The sequence below is a fragment of the Numida meleagris genome, chromosome 5 (assembly GCF_002078875.1).
Source record: "Numida meleagris isolate 19003 breed g44 Domestic line chromosome 5, NumMel1.0, whole genome shotgun sequence".
Classification (NCBI taxonomy): domain Eukaryota; kingdom Metazoa; phylum Chordata; class Aves; order Galliformes; family Numididae; genus Numida; species Numida meleagris.
The window spans coordinates 41,770,051-41,795,432 of record NC_034413.1 but is presented as its reverse complement, the minus strand read 5'-3'; the positions used below and the strand labels follow the sequence as shown (position 1 = coordinate 41,795,432).

The window sequence follows — 25,382 nt, the reverse complement described above, 5'->3', positions numbered from 1 at the left end:
GCTAAAGGGTCTGTCAGAACAGCAGCCTTACTTCCAGTAATAGAACTTAGGTTTAGTGGGGAAGTATTTGTAGTAGGTGAACGGTTGGACTAGATTTTCTTAGATGTCTTTTCCAACCTTGGTGATTCGATGATTCTGAAACCCAGGGCCATCCTTCCCTTCATAAACTCAACAGGTTTTTATGCTCTCTCATATTGAGCCTTTATCTATACTGTGAGGTATGCTAAAATTAGCATTAGAAGTATTAGAATGCTTTGATTTCAAGAAAGCACTCTCATTCCATTGGGATCTCCAGCATACTTTGTGTGACTTCTAGATTACAAAACAGAGTGTCTCCAGCATCACCTACCATCAACATACAACCCATCAAATCAAGTCACACAGCTGAGCCCAGGGATCCAAGTACGAAATACGCCTCAGACATTTAATCCATTCAGAGGCAATATATGGACCCACACACTCTGCTTACATTTATTATTTGTACTTCTTTCAAGTCTCTCTTCACTTACTCTCATATACTCAGCACCAAAACAACAAAATTAAAAAGCTGAATTTATCACATAATGAGATTCAGTTAGACAGACGCTATTTATTTCAATGATTTAACTATCTTCCTTTTTGAACAAAACATTTTTGGCTGCCAATATGCAGATAACATGAGCAATACTCACAGTTGCTTATAACTCCTCCGAGTGGATCACCCTTGAAATCAAACTCAATATCCATGTATTTTCCCTGTGAAAGCAACATAGTTTAAGACTATAACTCCTGTTTAAGAAAAACAGACATTTTGGTGACATTTTTAGAAGTTCCTTGGTCATTCTACAGGCTAAATGAGCAAAGTGCAGCCTCCTGTGCACAACACCAAATTGTAAAAACCGGAAAATGATTCAAAGCTTCAGATTTTGCTATCGCAGCCAGAGATTCTCATGGCAACTGCTTTAATAGGGCTTGTAATGCAACCCGGTAATTTGCTCATTTGCTAAGCAAGAACATTTTTTTGTTTCATCAACAAAAAGTAAGCTGCACAAACATTCAGCAGAACGCTACCCCCACTGAACAGTGCTTGTCATCGTGTAGGTGTTACCACACTTATTAAAGGAAGAATGGGTGTCCAAGCAGACGTATTTGCTCCATGCCAAACCTCCTGAGCTCTCAGAATCACACTTAGGAGCAGCAGCGATTACCACTGTCATTGCAGGTGTCTGTCCGGCCCCATGCAAGTGATGGGTTTTTCCCATTAAACTCTTTGCTTTGTAACTCAGGAGACCAGAGGCAACAATTAGCAGGCAGTCACCACAAAAGCCACTTCATTTGCAGCCGTACTGACAGTGTGTTTCCTTGACTTCCACATGACTTTTTCCGCCTCATGCAGCTCTTTGCATTGTTTCAATCCGTACAGCGAGCAATTACCACTGTAACAGCTACGTTTAGCAATGACAGAATGGACAGAGCCACGCTGCGAGCACAGCTCACCCTGGCAAGGAAGTTTAGAAAGATAAAGAGTACTGCTAGGAATTCAATCCAGCTCCCCAAGCCACGCACAGGAATGATCTCACCATCCTCTGGTGAGATCAGAGGATAAAAACAGTCTCTTGAAAGGAGAAGCCTTGTGTTTATCCTGCCTTATTGTGTTTAGGAAGAGATTTCTTGTTTTAATTACAGAACATGAAAATCAAGCACTTTACATTGACTGCCTCTAAGACATTTTTAAACTTGCTGGCTATTTTGTCAAGTTTGGCTTATTACGTTCCTACTGAAACTCCATTCTCCTGCTGGCAGCTGAAGCCGACGAGACAGGACAATACTTGTACTTTCTTGTTTGAAGTTAATTCTGCGCTGATTCAAATTTTCGAGATAAAGAATTAAATCAGATAATTAAATCTTAATTTCCCAAGGACTGGGCCAGCTGGCTGTTTCTAGAAGTATTTTTAGCTTTGTGTTTATAAGCAAGGACTTGAAAGGCGAAATCCTTCTCAGTTGCACTTTGTCCTGGAAAGACTCCTGCTTGCAAATGCCGCCTCTTCTCTCTGCCGGCTCCCCTCCTCCAGCCTGCAGGACATCACCTCTGACAGCTGCACGTTTTCTATCCTTTTTATCCAAAAAATTGTCCTGCAGTGCCTCAGATTTCAGTACTGATCTTGCCTCTGCAGACATGTGCAGGGCCCACAGTGCACACCCCTTGCTCCATTCGCAAGCAGGGCAGTGACCGCAATTATGTTTTCATTCACTCATGACTGTCAGATCCTAAATTTTGATACTTCTTTTTTAGCTTGTTTCTGTTTGATTCTCAATAGATGTCTATGCCCACATCAGAAACCAACAAGATTTCTGACAAATAGGTGATACATCTTTCAAAAATACAGCTGAATGCTGCAGTAATGCTAGGAAGACATTTGGGAAGTAGAACGTGCTACAACGTACGGAATGACATACTGATTGTAACTGATCACTAGCACTCTCCAGGCACCGTGGTCCTTGGGCAACTACAGTAACGTTCTCTCTCCAAATTACTCATTCACTCCTTACAGATGCCTTGATGGCTGACACAAGGTAAAATAAAAACTGCCAACAACAAAGCATGCTCTCTGCTATAAGGAATTTGAATTAGCCTTGCAGAAAATACTTACAAATCTAGAGGAGTTGTCATTCCTCACTGTTTTGGCATTTCCGAAAGCTGGCAAAAGAGAATAAGAAATAAGACCACATCTATCTATAAAAAAACATATATTTAAAATGCTTTAGCATCTATGACTTCTTACACATTTAAAAGAACCAAAGACTTTTGAGAAATAATACACCACTCATCGCATGGGTACCAGTCACTCGAGCCAGACTAAGCGTGACATTATCTCAATTGGGAAAACATCTATGGAGGTCCAAAACAGTCGTGTTGATGAAAGAAAATGAAAGAAAAGCATACAAGGTGAAATTGTTCCAAGACAAAATTGCACCTGGATTGAGGTGAATCCTGAGTTTGAATCTTCAAATTTAAAATCTTATGATGGAAATAACTTTATATATAGGAAATTCTACTTTCTCTTCACTTCAGAGAAAGAAATGAATGTTATCTACCAGTACAGAAAATGATAAAGGATAGGGTCTGATTTATAAGAGTTTAACACGCTCTCTTCAGCTTGACCTAAGCTAGCCTTTTGAATAAAGCTTGGTTTTAAGCTCTTTAGTTCAAGCTTCCCGACAGAGCAACCTTCTCGCTGAGAAGTGGCTTCCTACGGCTATGTTCGGATGGGCAGCCACCAGCTCAGAACATACACGGGACCAGCGGGTATTCTAGCTTACACATTGTCAAAGCTCGGTGAGTCAGCCAGGAGTGCATCTCCTGCTTTATTAACTACAGCACTCCTACTCCAACAGGAGCCTTTATTTATTCCTGGTATTTATTTATATAGTGTACGTATCTTCAAAGATCAAATCAAGTCAATGTTATTTGGATAGAAGTAAATACATGCTTTTAGGCTTCAGCAAACTTGCATGAGTAGACTTATTCTTGATCAAAGAAACGAAGCCAAAAGGAAAAGTTTCTTGCTCCTGAGGGCCAAGGATAAGTTAAAGAATTGTTTTTAAAATCTTTATGCCTGCAATAAATCATCTTTTCAGCAACCAAATCTCTGAGCTACGTTTTCTTAAACACAGCGCTGAACAGTAGAGTCATTTATAGCCCCACAGAATCAAACACAAGTGTTCCATTATAAAGCATGAGACACGTTCCTCAGTTTTCCCATAAGTTCATTGTTTCTGAAAGTTAATTTACAGTAGTGACTGTAGTTTTCTTCTAAAAAAAAATAGAAAATTCCCGTAAGATAAATTATGCACATTTAACATTTATGTCATTTTCTTGCTCCACAGCTAGACTGAAACTGATCTACATAACCAAAGAAAAACAAATCTAACCACAAATGCTTAATTCCTGTCCAAAATGTATATAAGCAGCCAGGCTTGCTCAGCGGTCTCCTAGTCCAAAAAGCTATATACGCATTTACCACAGCACCAAGCAGAACAAAAAATACCTTTAAATGATATGGCACTTTTCTGTGAGCTTACAGTATTCCTCCTGCATTAAAACAAAGATTTGCAAGCTAACATGAAATCCAATAAATTTGGCAGTCCCTGGGAAGCAACCTCTCTTCGCCAAGAAAAGCCATCACACTTATACTATTTCTGTCCACATCTGAAGCCTGCCTTCCAGGGATAAGAGCAGCACGGCTCTTCTTCGTGAACCCCAAACCACAGAACACTGCAGCCCTCCATTCAGTCTTAAGGGGAACAGATCCGATCACCAAGAAAGGCTTATCCTGCACTTTTAGCAGTATTTAAATATTAACATTTTATCTTTTGCTGTAAGTCTTTGCTTGCAACTTGTGTTTTGTGTATAGTTCATGACCACATTTTACACATCACTGCTCTGTGTGCTTTTGCTTACCCTTCCTTTTTGATTATTTTCTGTTCCCACTCAAGTAATGAATACTTGCTCCCTAGAGAATCCAAATCTTTACGTTTATCTATAGATAGCTAAGAAATAAATAAAATGTTGACACTCAATAGTCTGACAGACACTGTGCATTCTATGGCCATAGCACAACATTTTTGTACAGCAGTTATGAGAATTTCTCTCAGCATCACAATAGCTCAGAGAACTGTGGCAAAATCCACGCCAGGAATCAACACAATAGACTTAAATAAGCCCACAATAACCAAGGCACTTCTGAAGGCAATTATTAGACAATAGGATAAAACTGCGTGCTTTGAGGATCACATATCCTATCTCCAGGAAAAATGAAGATCCTGTTTCTGGCAGCCAACCACTTCAAATTGACTAATTAAAAAACAAAAACCCAGACAATCACAAAGTCCTTCATGGGAGAGCAGGAAAGGCAGCTGTCAGGAAGACGAGCTAACAGAGGCACCAGACCCAGGGAACAATAAGTTCTAGAGAATAAGAGGCATCCATGTGGACTGGGTTAGTTTTTCCTAACATACATCTCTCCACTTAATTTTTTTTCTTCTAAAAGAAAAATAATGCTTTGCAGAGATTGTTTGTTTACTAAGGACTATGATAATATAATTTGGAAGGAAATGAATCAGAGGGACTGAAGTTAAATCTCTCAATACAGTCAAGCATCATCAAGCCATGGTTAGGAAAGGGTATGCCCTAAGAGAGCTGCCTGAGGAGTCTGGGAAATATGACCTAACTTCCTAAGCTCTCACTTCCTGAGGAAAAAATTCCATTTTTAAGAAGATCTCTCTGTAAGTGAACAACTTTGCGTGGCTGTCTTCACAGAAAGCACCTCCTACAGCTTTGGAAACCAAGTACATACAAAACAACAGTGGGTAGTGTTCTCAAAGCCAACTCACCAGGGAGGCCGATACACAGAGGTAGTACATGCTCGTGAGAAACGTACCTTCAAGAACGGGATTTGACTGCAGAAGTTGTTCTTTCACTTGGTTAACCTCTGCCCCCTTGCCACACACAGCAGCTACATATGACATGACAAGCTTGCTAGCCTCTGTAGGGGAAGAGTGAAACAAAACAACAGTAAGTATTGGCAATTGGAAACTTGATCTCCATCCTATTTTCACCATACCAGACAAGAATTGTAGGCACATTTCATTTCAGCTTTCCTGTCTCTTGGTGGACAGCCTGGGAAGGACAAAGAGGCTCACTACACCACGAGAGCCACGCCGCGACATTAGGACGGCCACTGACTTAAATACCTAGAGCCCATCCAAGCTACCACTGCTGGATACAGCACATTGCAGATACTTCTCTGTTTAGCCTTAGTGAGAGGCAGCTAGTTAGGAAAGAAAACCATCTCTAGCTAATGTTGGAATGCTTAATCTGAGTCTGAAGGTTTTAGCCTGAAAAACTAGGCCCAAGCACTTTCAAGATGCAAAATTCAACAAGTTTACCTCACCAGATTCACAATAGCACAGATGTTAGCACACAACATGCAATACATATGTAATTACAACTCCAAAGTAAACTACAAGTAAATAAATAACTGCAATTCAACATCACATAACATTATGCAGCCAGTTTCAAAGTATAAAGTTTAGAGAAAGTAAAGTCTTCATTTAAACAATGAAACTAATTAGAAGGTATAAGGTTTTAACAAAGTCTGGAACAATTTTTGGACTGGGTTTGTAAGGATGTCGTTCACCCAAACAGACATGAAGATTTCTGAAGGAGAAATCCATCCAATTCTTATGTTTTTGTTGGTTTGGACAAAGAGCAGCTGAGAAAGGATTCTGTTTATAAACAGAATCTGTGAAGTTCAGTATGATGTAAGATAGTGAAATTTGAGGCAACATCAGCTGATATACAATGTAATGACTAACAGCTGGAATTCCTATCAACTCAATCCAATTGCCATTAAAAAAACCATTACTTGCTATTCGGAGATCTGTTACAAATTTAAGGGTTTCATTTCAGGAAAGAACTGACAAACGAGTTATTCCTTGGATATTGATTCTTCCCTATTTAATCAAGCTTGTTTGCCAGTATTAAATGACTATTCTACACTGGAAGGAAAACAGCACAAACCCATGACATGGGAAGCAAGCAAGCAGAACACGAGTGGTGTCCACGCAGACTCCCATCTCCTTTAACCACACAATTCTTCAAGCCCAGCTGTCTTTTCTAAAAATCCCTTCCCTTCAGAGCTTGAAGTTACCAAACTATTTGATATGAAATACTTGCTAAAGCAGTCAAAGCCTCTAAGGAGAGCTACTCAGTCAAAGAGAGAAGAAAGCACTGAAGCAGCAAATAAGCTATTATAAAATAATATACAATAAGAATGCATACAATGGCCTCAAGATAGGCTTTGGACATCACTGAAAGATGGAATAAATGCCATTTCCTTTATTAGGAACTCTGCTTCACCAAATAAAGACACAAGGAAGTGAATCATCAACTTAACATCTAACAGCATTTAAACATGCTACTCATTCCGGTACCATGTTTTCCTGCACAGTCTTACTGTAACTATCAATTACCAATATAAACACACAGTGAAACAAGACTAAAACTTGAATAAATTAAAGAAAACAAGTGATGACAATTCAGTTTCAATTCTCCCAGTCCAAACTTGCCAAATGTTCAGGCTACCAAAAATATATATTCTAAAAGAGTTATAGCACATCTGTACTACCAAATTTGTTTCTTCACCTCGAGAAATTTCCTCCACCATCCCCCTTTTTTCTTTGCAATGAAAACCTAGATCCTCAGCTATTAGCCCCACTTCAGTATCCACAATTACATCAAATATTAAAGAGAGAATATTACAAATTCTGAGTCCATTACTGTCTTGAATTTCAAACCATGCTCTTATGCTATTCAGTACTTACCTTTATAAAGAAGGAATAATTCATATCATGTCCCATATGGCTATGAAAATTACAGAACACAGTCAGAATCCATATATGAATCTGAATCTACCAGAATCCTCTTTACAAATAGAGAAGTTCAGAAACTCAACCACTCCTACACCCTTCAACTGAATAAATACATTAATATAAGTGCCCTTCAGCTGTATGAGAACTTACTGTTCCTGAGGAAATAAAAAATTAAATAGTTTTGGTAGAGAACTTCATTCTGATGTGTGAAATCCTAGACAGAATCCATAATGATCATATCAACAAGAACTTGTTATTTTAATATATACTCTAACTGAACATACAAATGCTTTCATGCCATTGAACCGGAAGAAAAGGATTAAATTACAAGATTTCAAGATGTTTTAACTGGCTGCCACTAATCAGACAAAGGAAAACAAGACATCACTCATGAACAAAATAGAAGCCAAAGACATTTATCTCAGCACTCCGAAGATGAAGCCCATGCTTCATGTTTTTGCACAGCATGCAAAAGACTGATGAGATATCCAAGGTAATCAGCTATTGGTATTGGTTTTCCTTGGGAAATAATGTATTCCATCATGAATGCATATACTTATTAAAAGCCATGCAAAAGGATCAAAGGTTTGCCTTCCAGTGTAGAAGAGCAACAGCATTCAGTTGTCACTGCCTTCAACGTTTTTCAGGGGATAGCGTAAAGATTTTCAGCCCTTCCTATTCTCTTATCGCAAACTAGCATTACCACAGCATGACTTTGCACAGTGATAGGAATACCTCAGTAACACGTGACAGGACTACCTCATGGTGACAGCATGGAAAAACGTGAGTTTAGGGAAGATCACCCCTACAGCGACATGTATGACTGCATTCGTTTTCTGCAACGGCCTGACACAAAAACATGCCAGTAACTCTCGGCTCTTACAGCTTCCAGCATCAGTTTGCAAAAGACTCAAAATAACTGTGAGTGCTTTCGAATGGGGTCAAAGCTGTTTATTACCTGTTTTTCCAGCTCCACTCTCTCCTGTAATAAGAATACACTGGTCTTTGTCCTGGTCCCTTAAAGATCGATATGCTTCATCTGACAGAGCAAAGCTGCAGGAGAAAGAGACAAGTAAGAATTAGATAAAACAGATAGTATCAATAAGTATGATCTGTCCTTCACATCCATACAGAAAAATAAAATAAAATAAAATAAAATATCCAAGCACAGAGTTCTGTAAGCGCTAAGGCTTTCAATTTCCAGAACAAAAGACCCATAGAAGCAAAATGGATACTTCAGCTCATTAGTTTATTCAGGCTTTTTTCTCCAGGAACAAGCAAGCAAAATGTGTCTTACAGGTTTTTATGCAGATAAAAAACTCAAACTGGCAAAATTTGAGGGAAATTTAGGTCTCATTCTTCAATGAGGAAAATGCCAACACAATGGGATATGTCCATCTGAAGAATTAGCAGCTTTTCTACACCAAAAATATCTTTCTATGGAACACAGAACATTGTAAGTCCGGAACTCCTGGGCTGCAATTTGGATCCAAATGTGCTTCAGTGCCACACAGCACCATGTATTTTGGAGAAATGCAAATGTGTTTTTTATATTTGGTTTTTCTTCAGTTGTCGTTTTAAGCCAGAGAAAGAGTAGCATTGACTTTGGTTCAACTGCATTTTCTAGTGCTGGACACAGCACTAGAACTCCTTGCAAAAACTTAAGCAGTGTCTAAAAAAAGACATAAAAGCAAAATCGAAATAAAAGGGTACACTTGCAGCACTAAGCAAATTCAAGAAACAAATCTGCTAGCAAAATATGGCATAGTTTTACATGAAATAAACATCCATTCATCAGATCAAGAGCTTTGTTTGATTGCTGCTCCTCATAAAATGGTGAGTGTTGGTATAAATTTAAAATTGGATATAGTCTATTATTTACAGCAAACAAACGATGGTTGAAAAACAGCAAATAACTCTCAGGACAACATGAAATACATAATGGTTACAGATTTGATCTATCTTCTAGAAACTTATTCTGTAGCAGCTCGGGAACTTTGCATTCTGCTGACGACTGCAAAGATACCAAGTCTTGGTTTTGCATAACGTAGCCATGCAGAGTTTTCACAGGAAACCACAGCTTTCTGAAAAAAAGCAAGCTCTTTGTCATGAAACTAGCTATGGTTAGCATGGGCAAAGTGATCCATGCTCAGCTTCTTCTAGAGACTCCTACTGCTACAGCTCAAAAGCTTCAAACATTAAACCTGTGTAGGCTCAAATCAGTTCATATCTGTTTCTTTTTCGCTAGCTAACATTGCCCCTTGAACTTAGGCAGCTCTTCCTTCTGGCTTCTCTTCCTCAATGGCTTTATGAGCATGTCATACTTTCCCAGTTATTTATTTGGTGCACATGAAACACTTCGTACTCCCTCATCCTTCAGCACTATTAGACTCATCTGTCTTTCTTTTTAAAGCTGCATCATGTTCCCAGCTCAGCCATCCAGCAAGAGACCAGCACACCAAGTAAGCGGTGTTCCAAGAAGGTAGGAAAACGGGTCACAAACACCTTCTGCTTCCTTCCCTACGAACTCATCATCCATGTCCTTCCTCCCTAGCTCCCGCCAGTGATGATCATGCCACTGATTCCCCACTCTTTGTGGTCCTCCCATCCTCTTTTCTGCATCAGGGCAGAGAAGTGCTTCAGTGCTTTCCTTATGGCTTACATTGTCTCAGACTCTAAACTGAAATTCTCTCAGCACAGCTGGGCTACGCATTTACCAAGCACAAAGAGAGGTCACTACTCCTTTTGATACACTTACCATTGAACCAGAATTAAAACAGGTCTCTGAAAGCATACTACCCCTATGGTGATTGAAGCATTTAAATGCAGTAGTTCAACCAGAGGTGAAAATGTGTTTACGAGAAAGTAGCAAGCTGTAATGTTTTTAGCATTACAACAAAATCAGTCTGTGCCATGGCCAACATGCTGGAGAACTAGAAAAAAAGACAGACTCTTCTGCTGCTGAGAGACCATGACACAATTTCTGGCATCTGCTTTACTGACCCGAATCCAAGCTACAGTAGCAATAACACTTTACCAGACTCTCTTACAGGATATATTTAGGAAATGAATAATATTTGCTGAATGCTGCTGCAGATATACTTGTGAACCGAAGAGCACAATGCAGGATGTTCAGACAGGCTCATCCCAGCACACATTTATGTAACTTTAATCGCCATCCTTTTTGCAAGGAAAAATAAAGCAATGGGATATAAATGAAATAAATATTCACAGGCCATGCAAGAGGCCATTAAGCAGTGCCATGGACCCATGGGTTTGACTGGAAGCTGGCTTTCAGCAGGAAGGTGAGGCTCTGTGGTGCTCTCAGACCTGCAGGCTGGGCGGCTTGCTCTGTGCCTGCTGTCCTACAGACAATCCTAGCCATCAACTACTATTTCACTGCTGGAACAGCTTTCCTGGCAGGAGTTTCACACCAGAAAATGAAGTCAGCATCAAGCACAGAGAAAGTATTTTCTCTGTTGATATACCCAGTTATGAGTTAATCAGCTTAGAAACCATTCGTCGTTTCTAACCCACCGAATTTCTAGTTTCCCAGCAGCCCCCATCAAAATATATTTCAGTGCTTGATATATTTATTAACTCTACCTGCACTGCACAGTCAAAAACACCAAATTGTGCCTCTTCTCCTCCCTCAGCAAAGAAACAGAAAATTTAGTGCTACAAAGAGATACATGAAGTTGCAAAGAAAGCAGGACTCTGGCCAGCCCTGTCCTGACCCAACCACGGAAGCTGGACACACATTTGCTTTTACTCCACTCTTCTACATAACCTAACAAAGCAAAAGTCTCAGAATTGTATAAAATACTCTGCTCCAGACACAAGAAAGAAAGAAGTCAACTCATTTTAGAAGAAGTTTTGTGGAGGCACTTATTAGAAGTTTCCTAAAAATTACCTCTGACATTTCAACCACTGCGCCAACAATTCAATCTGAGGAGGCAAAATCAAGAGTATATAAATAACAGCATTTAAGGCTTCTTTGTCTTGCTGGCATTGCATATACAGCATTAGGCACATTTACATCAGAGCCTGAACAAAGAACTTTATTTCAAACAAAAAGAGAGAACAAGTCATTTGTCATGTCAACTTTGGTAGTACAACACTACTTCACAGTCCTTCATATTTATTATCTTCTTCTGTCTTCGCATTAAAAAAGCTTCAAGTCTTTTTGTTTAACCTCCACTGGTTCCAAAAAATGTAATTTCACTTATTACAAACATATTAAATAATATCATTTAAGGCCATTTTAGCTTAATGTATTTTAATCATCTATAGACCGCAAAGAATCCTTCTACCCTCTGCCTTTCAGCAATGTCAAGAGGAGCAGTTCTGAAAGCCAACATCTACAGCTGCAGCTTCAGGCCACATTCTGCGCTCCGACCCACCTCACAATTACAGAGCCCAAGCAAAATGTTTAAAATAGTTCGTAATTTAAAAAGTAGTTATAACCCATGTGTTTTGAATTAAATGGTGTGTTAGCAGTGTCATTTGCCATACCTTATAATAAACTCTCCTTTGATTTTTAGGTTGTTATGAGAGATGACAACATTCTCCTACCACAATAAACGCAGAACTATTTACTGGAGTTCTCTTTTAGCTGAGATTTAAGTATAGAAGTAGTTTGGAAGTCAAAACAGCACCCACACCTACATCAGTCACAGGCTCTGCCTTTTTATAGCACCCATTCCTTCGGCCGCACCACTCCAGATGGCCCAATGGGTCTGCAGAGAATAACATAGAATCACAAGTCCAAACCCTAAAACGTGGACATGGAGGGAAGCAGCAAAGAGGGATTTCCACGGGGCTCAGGCAGCCCTCAGTCACACCTCTCTGCTCTAACAGAACAGCAGGGCGAGCCCACAGCAAGGCTCACACACAAAGCAAAACCCTTGCCCTGACTGTCATTTCTTCCATCACCTTCTTCTTTGAAGCCAAAAGCATGAGGATGAGCACTCCTCAGCTATCGGCACTTCTTTCTCCCCACCACCACCTTCCTTTCTCGTCCCTCAGCATTCTCAGTCTGCACCATTAGTTAACATTAACTGAAACTCACACATGAAAGCGATTCCCTCTGTCTCATTGTTACTGGCGGTTGCTTCCCACTCTCAGACTCTCAGCCCCTGTCTTAAAGAATCCGGTGGTCAACCCTGGCCTGCCAGCCTCATCGCTGCTTTCAAAGGAAACTCAGGCCTTCCTCCTTGGCCCTTCCATTCCCCAGGAAGCAGAGCCACAGGATCACTTCATTTCTACCCATCTGTCTCCAAACACATTGGCAGGGTATACATCGTAGGTCAGCGTGTTATCATTGCAAAGCATGCACTATGCTGCGCTAAACAAGAGCTACAGTAAAATTCTGATTTTACATATAGTTTAATGCGAACTTCACATAAAATGTAACTTATTTTTGTTTTCAAAGTCTAATGGAGAAGAGTATTTTTTAAGTTCCTTTCCTTTATGAGTGCACAGAAGTGCTTTGAGACAAGATGACAACAAAGTCATCTCCTCCTCTCACAGTGTGCTGAGAGAAAGCATCAGACTGGTTGGTTCTGATGTATGCATATAAAAAGGAACCAATAACCTGGGACAGGAGAAGTGGAAGCACATTTTATAGCGAGCTTTCAGGCTTTATGCTGTAAATCATCACTATTCATCACAGGTTTCCACCCAGCCCCGCCAAAGCTCAGTGGAAAAACCACCACTGGGGAAAAACAACTATAAGAGATTATTTACATCGTTAGCTCATAGCAGAGAACTGTTTAATCTAATTGCCCTATGGATAACAATCGCAGCCCCATTTTCCATAATTACAAGGTGCCTCCTGTCAGCCCCTTTGACACACGTGAGAGGAGGCTGTCAGCCTGCCACGGGCCTGAAAGGAGCAGCAGCTGACAGAGCAGCGCCTGGGACAGCCCCACACAGGCGAGCAGCTGCTCTTTGAGCCAGGGGAAAAATAAAATGAGCTTAAGCACAAGGATAAAGAGGTGCTCTAAGACAGATGGAAAGGCTTTTCTCCTCTTCAGAATGCTTCTGCATCTTTAAGCCTACTTTGTTTTCCCAGTGAGGACAGAAATTTGTTTTATCAACAATACTGTGTGGCTAATATACACAGGGAAGCATAGCTCCTGCATTTCCTTCCCCACTTGGCTATTCATGCTGGCAGCTGTGACGTTCTGAGACGCAAAACAAAGCCCAGAGCTGAGTAAATCAGCCTAGCTATCTGTAAGGAGCAGCTAGAATCTGTGGAAGAGACAGGAGAGAGGGACAGACAAAACCACTCCTGACTGTCAAGAGTAAAACACCTTAAAATACAGCCTAATGCTTAGCCAGAGACATTTATTTTCTGTTCCAATGAACTGGGAATGTAATATACCCTCAGATGCTCTCTGGAGAACCCCTCTTCCTCAGGATGCAGCAGCTTTCAGGCACACTTCAAACACAGTGCCGGCACAGCAGGGCAGCCCAGTCCCTTCCCCTCCCTGGGGACAGGACACATTTCCCCTGCAAGCCAGCGGGAGGCTTTCTTCTTGGTTTTGATCACCTCCTTTTTACTGAGTGACAGACCAAAAAATGCCTTTCTTTGGAAAACAAGCAATGGTCTTTCCCGTGCGCTGTACACAGAAGATGTAAACACAGCGTATAATTGTCTGCCTACTTCAACAACATCTAAGGTGTTCCTTTGGGGCTGCACAGTCCTGTGAAGGAAAAGAAGAAAGGACAAGGAGCCTACAAGCCAGCTGTGACATTACTTCCGTTCAACCACTGGACAACATGACTCTGAAGACAAAGACAACAGTGCTTCTTTCTAATCCAGACTGTACGACAAATCCTCTCTCTAAACTTCAGCAAACAGTATCAACCCCAATAAGCACATCCACATCCTGTTCAACAGCTTGGTCCTATGAGCTAGCAAACTGCCACAGCAGTGACCTGGGGAAGGGTCCTCCAAAGCAACATGGAAATCCGATGGCAAAACAGAGGATCACTGCTGATAAACAAATCAGCAAGACAGTCCTGGGTCCTGTTAATGTCCGTTAACTGGGGAAAGCCCCACAGAGCAGCATACCAATTGAACACATGCCTCTGCTTGCAGTCACCAATACACAGCAGGTACAATTTAGGGCACGGTTTGCATGCAGAAGGAAATTAAAACAATGAACTATTATTTGGAGCAGGTTCCTGCTGTCAGCAAAAGAGAATATTTATTAAAACCAAAGAAAGAAAAAAGGCAAATATCTCCATACCATGAGCTTTTCAGCAGAGCAGCTGGGCTTGGCTTCCCCCTCGAACAGTCCCATTCCTAGAAATGACATCAGCTAGCTGGATGCCCATAGCCATCACTCTCCCACGGATCCAGAAAAATGGGTAACTCCCAGTTCCAAGGCCCTGACCAGATGAGGTCTTGACCCAGAGCATCTCCCACCCCAGTACCGAGGTGCATTACCTGGGCGGACAGCCAGATTCTGCACCATTACAGGGAGGATGCTGCTGGCCCTTCAGCAGACCTACAGCAAATCAGTTTGCAGCAACATGCTTGCAAGGATTTTAAGTTTTTTGGGGGGGAAAAAGGGCATCTGTATTTACAAAACAATAATAATTTTACTGGGCTTTTTTATATTTGAAGGGAAGTACAGAACGTGTTTTCTGTTCTTTTACTTAAAAATATCTTTAATTGTAGATGTAGTTTATATGTACTTTATTACTCCTTGGTGGACCTTCTGAAGTTTTGCAATCCACAAGGTTGGGCTTGCAAAAATGGAATTAATTTCTATACCTAACACAGAATGTGCCTGGAAATCAGAGAAGCCTACTGGTAAAACTCCAATATTCCGTTTGTGCCAGCTGTGACCATATTTTACACAAAATAATTATTTTTCCGCAAAACAAGACATTTGAGTGCGCTGTTGTACCGTGTGAATAGTGTGCTAAAAGTGAACTCCCCAAATAAAACCATATCTCACCTTGACTTAAGTGGCTGAGCACAATGCGTATTCCATCAAAATAAAACAATGAGAAACTATTCTTCCTCATTTTTAAAGCATGGCTTTAAAACATTATGGATTTTAAAGATCATGGCTAAACAAAGGTCCTTTCCTGAAAAGTACCACTCATGAATCCCTGGGTAGGGCAGGGACTTAAGTGCACCTCAGGTCCTGCGAGCTGATGAGCTTCAGCGCGTCCTCACTGAGAATCATTTCGGACTAATTCTGGTCAGTTCCACTCTGAACCTCACACAGGATTCACCAACTAAAAAACATTTCAGTAGTAAAGAGAAGGAAACTGTGTACACAAGAAAAATACAGATTTGAACTAATTTACAGAAGGGACCACAATTAAACTGTCTTTGTAGTTCAGACCTCTATTTGTAAACCCCAGTCCCAGCTCTCCTATCTATCCAAAACATAAGGAAAAGATTATGCAGTGTGCTAGACAGTAAATATTAAGACTGCGTATTTCCTAACTTGTAACACGAAAAAGTTTATCTTTAGTAATCCAAACTGCATTAACCATGATGTACTCTGAGTTGCAGAAATCAGAGCCTTTTGGATACAGTCACAGGCAGAAGGAGGAAGAACGGGAAAAGGGCCTCTGAAAGTGGTAGGAGAGCTCAAATCATGCTCAAGTTTCAAGGCTTTTAACATTAGCCTTATTTATGCTGTATCGAAAATGATGACAAAGGCTCCCAGCATAGCAGATGGGCATTTATTGGTGTATTATAAATTGCCAAAAAAAAAAAGCACCATTAAGCACAGCAAGGCATTTCCAATGAAAGAACGACAGCTGTTGTTAATTGCAATTGTTGTTGAGAGCACCATGCTGCCAGTCTAGGAAAAGCAAAATGTAAATTTAGGTCCATGTACGGACTATGCATAAACTGAAATCTCATTCATTCCTGATAGGGCCTCTATCTGCCTTTGCTTGTAAGTCTGGATTTCATAAATGAAATGCAGCAGTGTCTCCTTTTAAGAACTTCTCATTCTTTCTAGTGTACAAAAAGTCCCAACGTTTTAATTAGAAGTGAAGCTACAAGAACCTCCTTTAAAACATAGTTACAGTGAAAAACACATGAAGTGTTTAAAAGTGCTTTTATTTCCAAGTTTTACCATTACATCAGTCAATTTCCTAATGGGAAAAATTTTGTTCTGTTAAGCAGCACAGAAAAGGTTGGTCTAATTTCTTGCATAGATGCACACACAAAAAGCTGGAAAGGGAACAAGCTGCAATACTCAAAGGAGACTCAAGAGCAACTGTGTACTGACAAACGTGGGGAACTGAGTTATAAGTCTGAGAAATTATTGCTGGGCCTTTCCTCTACTTAACAAGGGGCTCATTTCGTTCCCCAAATTCAGCCAGTCACACTGCACAGATTCCCAAGTCTTTCATGTGAATTAGCAGGATTTGACTTTACGTGACAATATGAACTGATTTCTTTTTAAATCTCAGCATTTTACGTTCTAAATATACAAATGGCATAACAGGAGCTCTAGCTGGTAGTCCCAGTGCCAGGAAAATGAGAGAAATGGGACCTGGCAAAAAAGTTACCAGTACGTTAGACCACTAGAGCATTAGCACACATCTCCAAATAGCCAACACATAGTAAGGCTTTTAATTATTATTATTATTAATGATCTTGGCTCTAACATGACCTAGTCAAAACCTATGTGTTCTTATGCTTACAAGTAAACATAGATTACGACAAATGCACTCACATTAAAAAAGAAAAAAGAAAAAGAAATTGTCACAGATAACTAAAACCATTTGACTCTTAATCCCCAAAAGGACTGAAGTGAAATGTGAAAGTATGCTGTGTACAGAGGTACGGGTAAATATTTGAAAACAGCACTAAAAACAAAGTTATTTTGCTGAGGCTCTAAGCCAGCTGTTAGTTCACAAAGGATCCCCCACATTATTTTCCTTTGCACACCATGATGGCAATGATGGAGTTACAGAAGCATCTGGAACAGATTTGCAGTTAAGAGCATCCCTTACAAACTCGCTGCTTTCCAGGCACCCGCTCCTTGTGTTTTTTTCAGGCTTCTCCAGGAGCATGCTGGCCATGTGGGCACTGCTCTTGTGACCAGCCACAAGCATGGAGCCCTGCAGGAAGCCAAGGGATGCACATGGCTTTGAGAGCAAGGAGAGGGGCCTCCACAATGCTTACAGCAACAGTTCAGACAAAGAGGATGGCTGAAAAGGGTCATCACATTGAACTGTGTAATCCAGTCTTAATGTCGCTCTCAACCATTTTAGAAATTAAAGCACAACATTCATCCATACATTCATTCATTCATCCTTATGCTTTCCAGGCTGTTTGTACTTCTCAGGTGTTGGATACATTTTCTGAGCCTCCTTACAACGTACAACTGCTCTAGATGCACATCTGTGTTGCTATGCAACATTACAAAATCTCACACGACCCGATACTATTCATGTTAATAAGACTGCCTTCGCCTCTTGAGCACTCCGGTCAGCTGGCCACATAATATGCTATCCAACCAACGAAATTTACCCTGCTTGGATTTCAGGAAAAAGCTGGAAGTATTGTCATGTGCAAGAGAAATCCTCCTTTGCATTCTAAGCCTTCAAGCTTATAAATCTTTTCCAAAATGCTCTTCAAAAAGTGAGATGGCCATTTCAAGATGGCCACATCACAACGGCCTTCCTCACACCTCCATTTTCTCTGGACTGCAGAGGTCTCAGGGCATTGTGCTCCCATAGGAGGTGTGCCCACAGCCTGCAATGCAACAGGCCCTTCTCAGGCATTAAGTCCTTCTGACTCACAAAGCAAGTGTGATGCTTCACCCCCTTTTGGTCTACATGCTTGAGGGACTGACATCCACAGATTGGCCGTATCCAGCACTGCCTCTCTAGAGAAGCCAAGAGTCTTAAGCCTGACCCCTTCCAAACTAAGACTTCAGTACTTTATGCAGGTTTATTCCTCCTCCTTTCTTCTTTCAACTCATTCCTAGTATGGGTTTAGAAATTAGGTACAGGCAGTCCTTCCTAATTGTTATTTATGATTTCTGTCAGCCATGGATGCTCCCTCCCTGCCCAGCAGTTAATTTTGCCAACTAGCCTTTGAAGTGATCTCCTTCCCTGAAAACAAATCTCTTCAGAAATAGGCACTCTGCTGAGCCACGTGAGCAAGTCCAAAGACCAAATTTCTGGAGAATTCAGGAATTATGAGGAATAAGAACAAATAGGCTGCAAAAAGGGGATGCTGCAAGGTGAACAAAATCCATAAGGAGTAGAGAGCTTGCTAGGAGAAAAAAAGGAGATGAGGAACGGAGTAGCAGAAAAGGAAATAATAAAATAGACACGCTTGGTCAATGAAGGACACTACACTATGGCCCAGGCTTTCACCCCATCATCCTCTCCTATAGCAAATAGAATGTGCTATTGTGTACCTTAAAACACTGATGCCTATGGGAGATGGCTTAGTTTTACGTATAGGCAACAACCATGTGGGACTTATCATCCCTTCATATTTGCTTTAAATCAAGGAGGAAACAAAGAGTTACTGTAACTTCAGCGTTTCTGAAGGCATGCAATCCTGGAATACCAGCAAAAAAAGCCAGAAGCAAAGCTGTAACTTCTATATTTGCTGCTTACACAAGCTCAAAATAGTCCTGATTTGAATAGGTAACAGCAAATTTTGCCTATTGTCAGTGTAACTCAGATACAAGCATGAGAATGATTTGTCCCAAGAACTGTTAACACAATGACCATTGAAACAGGGAATGTAATTAAGTTCCTCAAACTTGCACCACGGCATCAGATTGACGTCTCCGTACCTGCACCTCATGTAAAAGCAAGCCATTCTTAGGACCTGCCTGCAAGAGTTTATGCCTCTATGCATCTTAAATCTTTTAACTTAGTAGCTTACAACTTGTCGCTTTCTGTACTGTTGTCACATTCTATTTTGCCCCTCAGCTTAAAATAATTTGCAATTCTAAACCAAGAAGTTGAGGAACTTCAGCCTGGGGAGGGGAGCAGAAAGCCACGTTTTGTGTTACCTGCAAGGGATGGAGAGCTGCTGGTAGCCAAGGTGGGAAATGCAAGCAATGCCTACTGTGCAAACCCGTAAAGCAAACCTGTTTCTGGTAGGAAAGTGATATGGCACGGTAGCTACAAATAAGTGATACGATGAAGTGTTTAATTCCCATTGCTGCCATCACTTTGAAGATTCCAGCAGCCGCCTTTGTCACTGGTGGAAGGCGATGTAAATTAGCAAGGTAGAGAGCTTTGTTCTCTCTCATGTCTAGGCTATCCACAAGGTAAGCAAAATGGCAATTACATCAACTGGAAGGGTAATTACATCAACTGGATGAGCAGAAGAGAAACATAAGGACTGCACAAATCAAGCAGCTAATGGTTGGAGCACTGAAGTGTCATCCTCTGCCCTGTCAAGTCAGAGACAAGCTTGATCCTGCCTTGTAGATAAAGACAAAATGAGAAAGAGTAACAAAACATTGGGGAAATAAATAGATACATAAATAGATACATAAATAAAGAGCTTGGTAAACTTCCCATTGCAGCTATGCAAATAGCCACAGACTGGGAAAACAAGCATTCCAGGAGCATTACATGGTGTCAGAACAACAGCAGTGAATTTAGAAAGGAATGAAATACTGAAATAAAAAGTCCTTGATTGAATTTTAACAGATACACCATTATCCAAAATCATCTGACCAGGAACACCTTCTCACAGAACTTGTGTTTGGCTGCCCATTCAAAATGTGTCCCCAGTCGAGCGTCCAAAGAGCATTAAAGAAGCACCCCAAACCTGCAATTAAGTGTTAGGTAGCGTCACTGAAAGCATCTGGCTCTCTTGCAGATGCTGCTCAGGAAACACAAAGCAGATGAGAAGGCGAACACTCCCCTCATCTTTCACATTAAGGTTAAGAAAACATGTGATTTCCACTCCCATGGTTTTGTGTTTCTTCAGTGACCATGTATGGGAAAAAAATCCCTAGGTATGGATTTCCTTCATGTCATTATATACTGCTCTTTCCTTTGCCTTCAGCTTTCCCTTTCTCATCCAGCCAGCTATCTTAGCAGGACAGCAGGATTTCTCACACACACCCTCCCTATCCCAGTCCATCACATCCAGATGCTTGCAAATGCCTCAAAGCAGAGAGAAGGACATATGAAACTACCGGAAAATGAGCAAAATGTGATTTAATAATCCCCATTTCCCAGAAACCCCCCTACAGAGCCCTTGCTCCAGAAACAGCCCTGAGCAGTCTGCTCCAGAAACACCAGTGTTTAAAACTTGGGAAATGCAGACCTGGAGGTTCTCTCTGAAATGGCCTTGGAGAATAAGAGCTACCCAGGGACAGCATGTTTTCTTCTAACCAGTGCCCAGGCTGCCCAGAGAGGTGGTGGATGCCCCATCCCTGGAAACACTCAAGGTCAGGCTGGACAGGGCGCTGAGCACCTGATCAAGCTGTAGGTGCCCCTGTTCATTGCAGGGGAGTTGGACTAGGTGGCCTTTAAGGGTCCCTCCCAACTCAAAAGATTCTGTGATTCTATGATTCTAAGTGTTTTGGTGCCACACAGCAGATGGCTTTCTAGAAGAATTTCACCAAACCTAAACCCCTGCTAGGTATTTTTATCTATTAAATCATTCACATTTTTCTAGCTAGCGCTAGTAACAAATCAGACTGATAATTTGTGCAAAGGAGATGCTAAAATAATAAACACACTAAATATAACTTCAATTATAAACACATTTTCTTGGTCATATGCGTTAGTTTCCTAATGAATAACCAAGAGTTTTGGTTTGCCCATAATTACATCATAGGAATCAGAGGTCTCCTCCCAAAGCCCCCTGAAACGGTGCAGTGGGCTTACCCACAACTACATCTTCTGAAGAGGCCACAGCTGAATGGAGATTTCCACATTAAAGAGAAATAAGTATGTAGATCTCGACAAATCGATGTGGGCTTTTTCCCCCACATCAGAAGGAACACCACAGATTGCAATCTGCCACACAACAGCTCTTCATTAAAGCTCTTGAGCTGCTAAAAAAAAACAAAAAACAAACAAAAAAAAAAAAAAAACAAAAAAAAAACCACGATAAAACAGCCTTGAGGACAACTGCAAGGTCTCTGTGGAAGTGCACCATGGGCTGTGCCTGGGCCCTGCATTTAACAGCAGCCTGCTACCTGTGGATCTGCAGCCCTAAATCCAGCTGCAGGCTCCAAGCTGGGGCAATGCCGGCTCTGCCCCAGAGCCAGTTCCTGGGGAGCAGCAGTTTACCAGTTTTGGAAGAGACAGATGGGGCTCTCTCAATCCTACAGCTCACCTTAGCGCCCACAGACAGCTGCAAAAGAAAACAAGGTCACCAAAACGTAATCTCTTTTCAACTAAAGAAATACGAAATGGAAACACTGCATCTTAAAAATAAAGTGTAGGAAATGCTATTTCCTAATCCAGTATTTTTAAGGATATCTTGTTAGAAGATAAAACCATCATACAGAAGCAATACCAAATAAAAGTTCCCAGGAGCCTGACCGTCCAATTACTGTCATTAGCAATGAATGACATTTATAAAACAATTTTCTACTCAGATCAGATTCACATTTCTTTTCCCTGGCTCTCTCACTCTAACCTTCTGATACCTGCCCTCACCACCTTGAAACTCATTTCCATCTTAACATTGAAGGGCTAACATTTCTCTAGACAAAGCTGAATGTATATTTGATCAGTTTGAGAGCTGAAAAAATACATACGAGAATGACCATTTTGGCAATTTTTATTCTGGAAAACCATCTTTCGGGAGAGATGGAGAAACAGACTGATGTATTACTCAATTCAACAGGTAACCAAGTACCGACTTTTAGAATGTCAGACAAGCTGTTACTCACAGGTTTTATTTTCAAAATCCTCCACCATAGGACAGCTGATTTTAAGCAACTGAGCAGTTAGCCGAGCAGAAAGTTCTTTTAGAAAGCAATAGCGTTAATTTAGCAAGCCATTGTACTCGCTAAGCAAAACTTGAAGGAAACCTGAACAAGGTGAGTTCAGATCCAAGGGACCCAGGAGGGCCAGAAGCTCATTTTATCAGTGTAACTGGCTGACAACACTTCAGTCACTGCATTTGGAAAAGCTACAGGTGAAGGATGAAGGCAAAAAAAAAAATTAATTAGAACAAAGTAACTTCCAGACATGTTTCCGCACCATTCCCTTTTAGAGTAAAAGCTAACACCAGAGGAAGATGCCCAAGCTTATGGCAACACTTAAATAATTATCCGACTGCAGATAACTCTGTACAGCCTCCTGAATGTGTAACGGCAAAGCAGGCTGACAGCCTGACACGACGTGGGCGTGCTCCCCTAAATCAGCATCACGTAGAGGAGAGGAACAGCAGGCAGCAAACACCGCTACAACTCCTAACGAGGTAAGCCAATTACCACAACACGCAGACTCTGAAGACAATGCACCTCATTCTCATCCACACCACCCACACCTGCAGTAAAAGTCTCAGGGCTTAACCACATTCGGGTTTCTCAGTAATTCAGACTAGCCCCATACGATACAAGGCATGCCAGGTCAGTGGAGCCACCTCCCAGCACAGAAAGGAGCTGCGTGTGGCACAAGCAAGGCCTCTGACTTCTTTGCAATGCACACTCCTGCAGAGGGAGTACCAGAGGTGAACCAAAGTCAGAATATGACACTATACTTACTTGCCAGACTTCCATTCCTACATTTAGACCTGGAATCTACATCATATGCAAATCACATTTTGTAGTGTTATGCCTCCATATACACACAATGAATTTTAGTCTTAAGATTAACATGACATATTGATGGCATTCTGGCTGCCCTCTCAGAATTGGTTCATCTCCACCCAGCACGGGGCACAGGGGACCAAGTTTTTGCTTCCCTACAGATACCATCAGTCAAGAAGATTTCCTCGAAACCAGACTACAATGCAGCAATGAAGGCTACCAGTAGCAGTTACAGGAAAACATTCCAAAGTGCACATACCAGAGCCTAAATACATGAAATACAAAGTGTAACTCTTCTTTGCCTCTCTTTAAAATGAACTAATCATGAGGGGACTGCTTTAATCAGCACGGACTTTTTGATGGGAAAGACAGCTGGCACCATCTGCTCATGGGCAGCCTGAAACAAAAGCTCCATTACTGTACTTACATGTGAGGGCTGAGTTCATAGAAGTTCCGGTTTCTGTATTCTTCAACTTTCTCCGGAGTATAAATGGGGAGAGGTCTGTAAGGGTTTATTGATATCACCACGCTGCCAATGTATGTCTGTTAAAGGAAAACAATGCAAAAAAAAAAAAAACCATGATGGAGTTTTCTTTTTAAAATACTTCTACTTTTCATGTATTTCTTTCTTTTCAACACTTATGCAAGGAAAAAAAACACAAACATAAAATTACAAAAAAAAGAAGAAAAAAGCCCAGCTGTAACAATGAATAAATATATGTATGCACACTGAAAATCTTTCTAGGTCTCGCTGAACATGTCAGTAGCTACTTCTACAGAATGGAATGTCTCTTATGAACGTTTTTAAAACAAAGTCCAATGATACAAATATTTCTCTGACCCTCTCAGTTGGGGAGGAAAACCGGGAAAGGACACAGATGTTCATGAAGGACCCACTCCATCTGCATGGCAAACAGTGCACGACCTTTGCTGCACAGAAGCGCAGAGAAGCAGCGCAGTGTGCGGCCACACTCCCTCCTGCGCTCAGGGAGCTGAGCATCACCTCTGCACAAAGACACATGCAGGCTCATAGACTCTCATAGGTTTCTGCCAACTGAGAGATTTGAAGGCAGGGCTGAAGCCAATTCAAGTCCTGCCACGGTGCCCCAGCAGACGCAAAGCATTGCTTTGGTTTCCAGATGCTAAACATACTTGCTGTTACTAGTGGAAAGCGTCGTTGGTAATGCATTGGTTTTCCTCTAGGTCCTATTCAGCACCCAGTGGAATGACAGTGGGTAAGCACCCACACGGCAAGAAGTGCCACAGCCCCTCCAATGCCACCTGCAGGCACTGACCAAGCACGAAGAAAGAGCCAAGCATTTGGTATCTCTTTCCACAGCCACAAAACAAATAAAAACATCAGGCAAAACATGGGTTTTTCACTAAGTGGGGTTCTCTGGAGGTGTGACGGCTGCACACAAAAGCCACAGGTTCCCCTTAGGATTACCCTTGCTAGGAACTGCTGAAGAAAAACAACGATTCTTACATATATCTTTAAGTTTAAATGGCTCCTTCCCTGAGATACCTGAGCACCTCATGATTGCCACTTGGACTTACCCTCATACTTTTTCCTGGAGGGAAGTGTTACAGTAAGCATTTGCTAAATGGAAGCAGAGGCCCAAGGAGCCCAAGTAACTCAGCTGCGGGTGCAGCAGAGCACTGAGCTGCCTCTGGAGCCACAAACCAACAACAGTGACTGCTGCAGTTCCTCCCTCTCTGACCTTCATGTCCAAAGCAATTTTCTGCTAAATGCTAAACAAACTGGGCCCTAAGCAGAAAGCGAGGGGAGCAGGACTTCCCGTCTTCCACAGCATGCATATGCATACAAGCTGTGAGCCTGCTCAGCACCTTCTGTCCAGTGTTGAACAACCCAAAGTACAGAGACAGAGCAAGTAGCATGAGGCTGCAGAGCCTTGCAGCTCGCCCTCGCAGCATCTACTACCCACAGGATGAAACAGAAGCAGCCACTGCTGACAGCTCTTCGTGCAACTGCTTCTGCGATGAAGCATAATGCTCTGCTAATTGGGCTCAAGGCTCACTGTTCCCAAACAGTGCATAGTTTCTCCTCTCCTTTGCAACTGGGCAGGAATCTTCTGCTAAACACTTCCCCCCACACATCCAACCTAGAGTAAAGCCAACATGAAATGAGCTGGTTGCACCAGAAGCCCAGGGAGAGTGAGGGGAGGGGAATGAGCCCAGGGTGCTTTGCATCAGGGC

At 41.5% G+C, this 25,382-nt stretch overlaps 1 protein-coding gene across 8 annotated transcripts in view; it reads right to left on the bottom strand.

Moving 5' to 3' along the window:
- The window catches only part of MYO1B (myosin IB), a 97,076-nt gene that overhangs the window by 47,239 nt on the left and 24,455 nt on the right, over positions 1–25,382 (bottom strand). For all 8 annotated transcript variants that reach the window (XM_021398171.1, XM_021398166.1, XM_021398167.1 and 5 more), the window contains exons 3-7: positions 23,593–23,708; positions 8,372–8,466; positions 5,421–5,525; positions 2,631–2,677; positions 672–735 (exon numbers count right to left, since the gene is read on the bottom strand). In XM_021398171.1, coding sequence (XP_021253846.1) covers positions 672–735; positions 2,631–2,677; positions 5,421–5,525; positions 8,372–8,466; positions 23,593–23,708 — 427 coding nt within the window. The remainder of the gene's footprint in view (positions 1–671; positions 736–2,630; positions 2,678–5,420; positions 5,526–8,371; positions 8,467–23,592; positions 23,709–25,382) is intronic.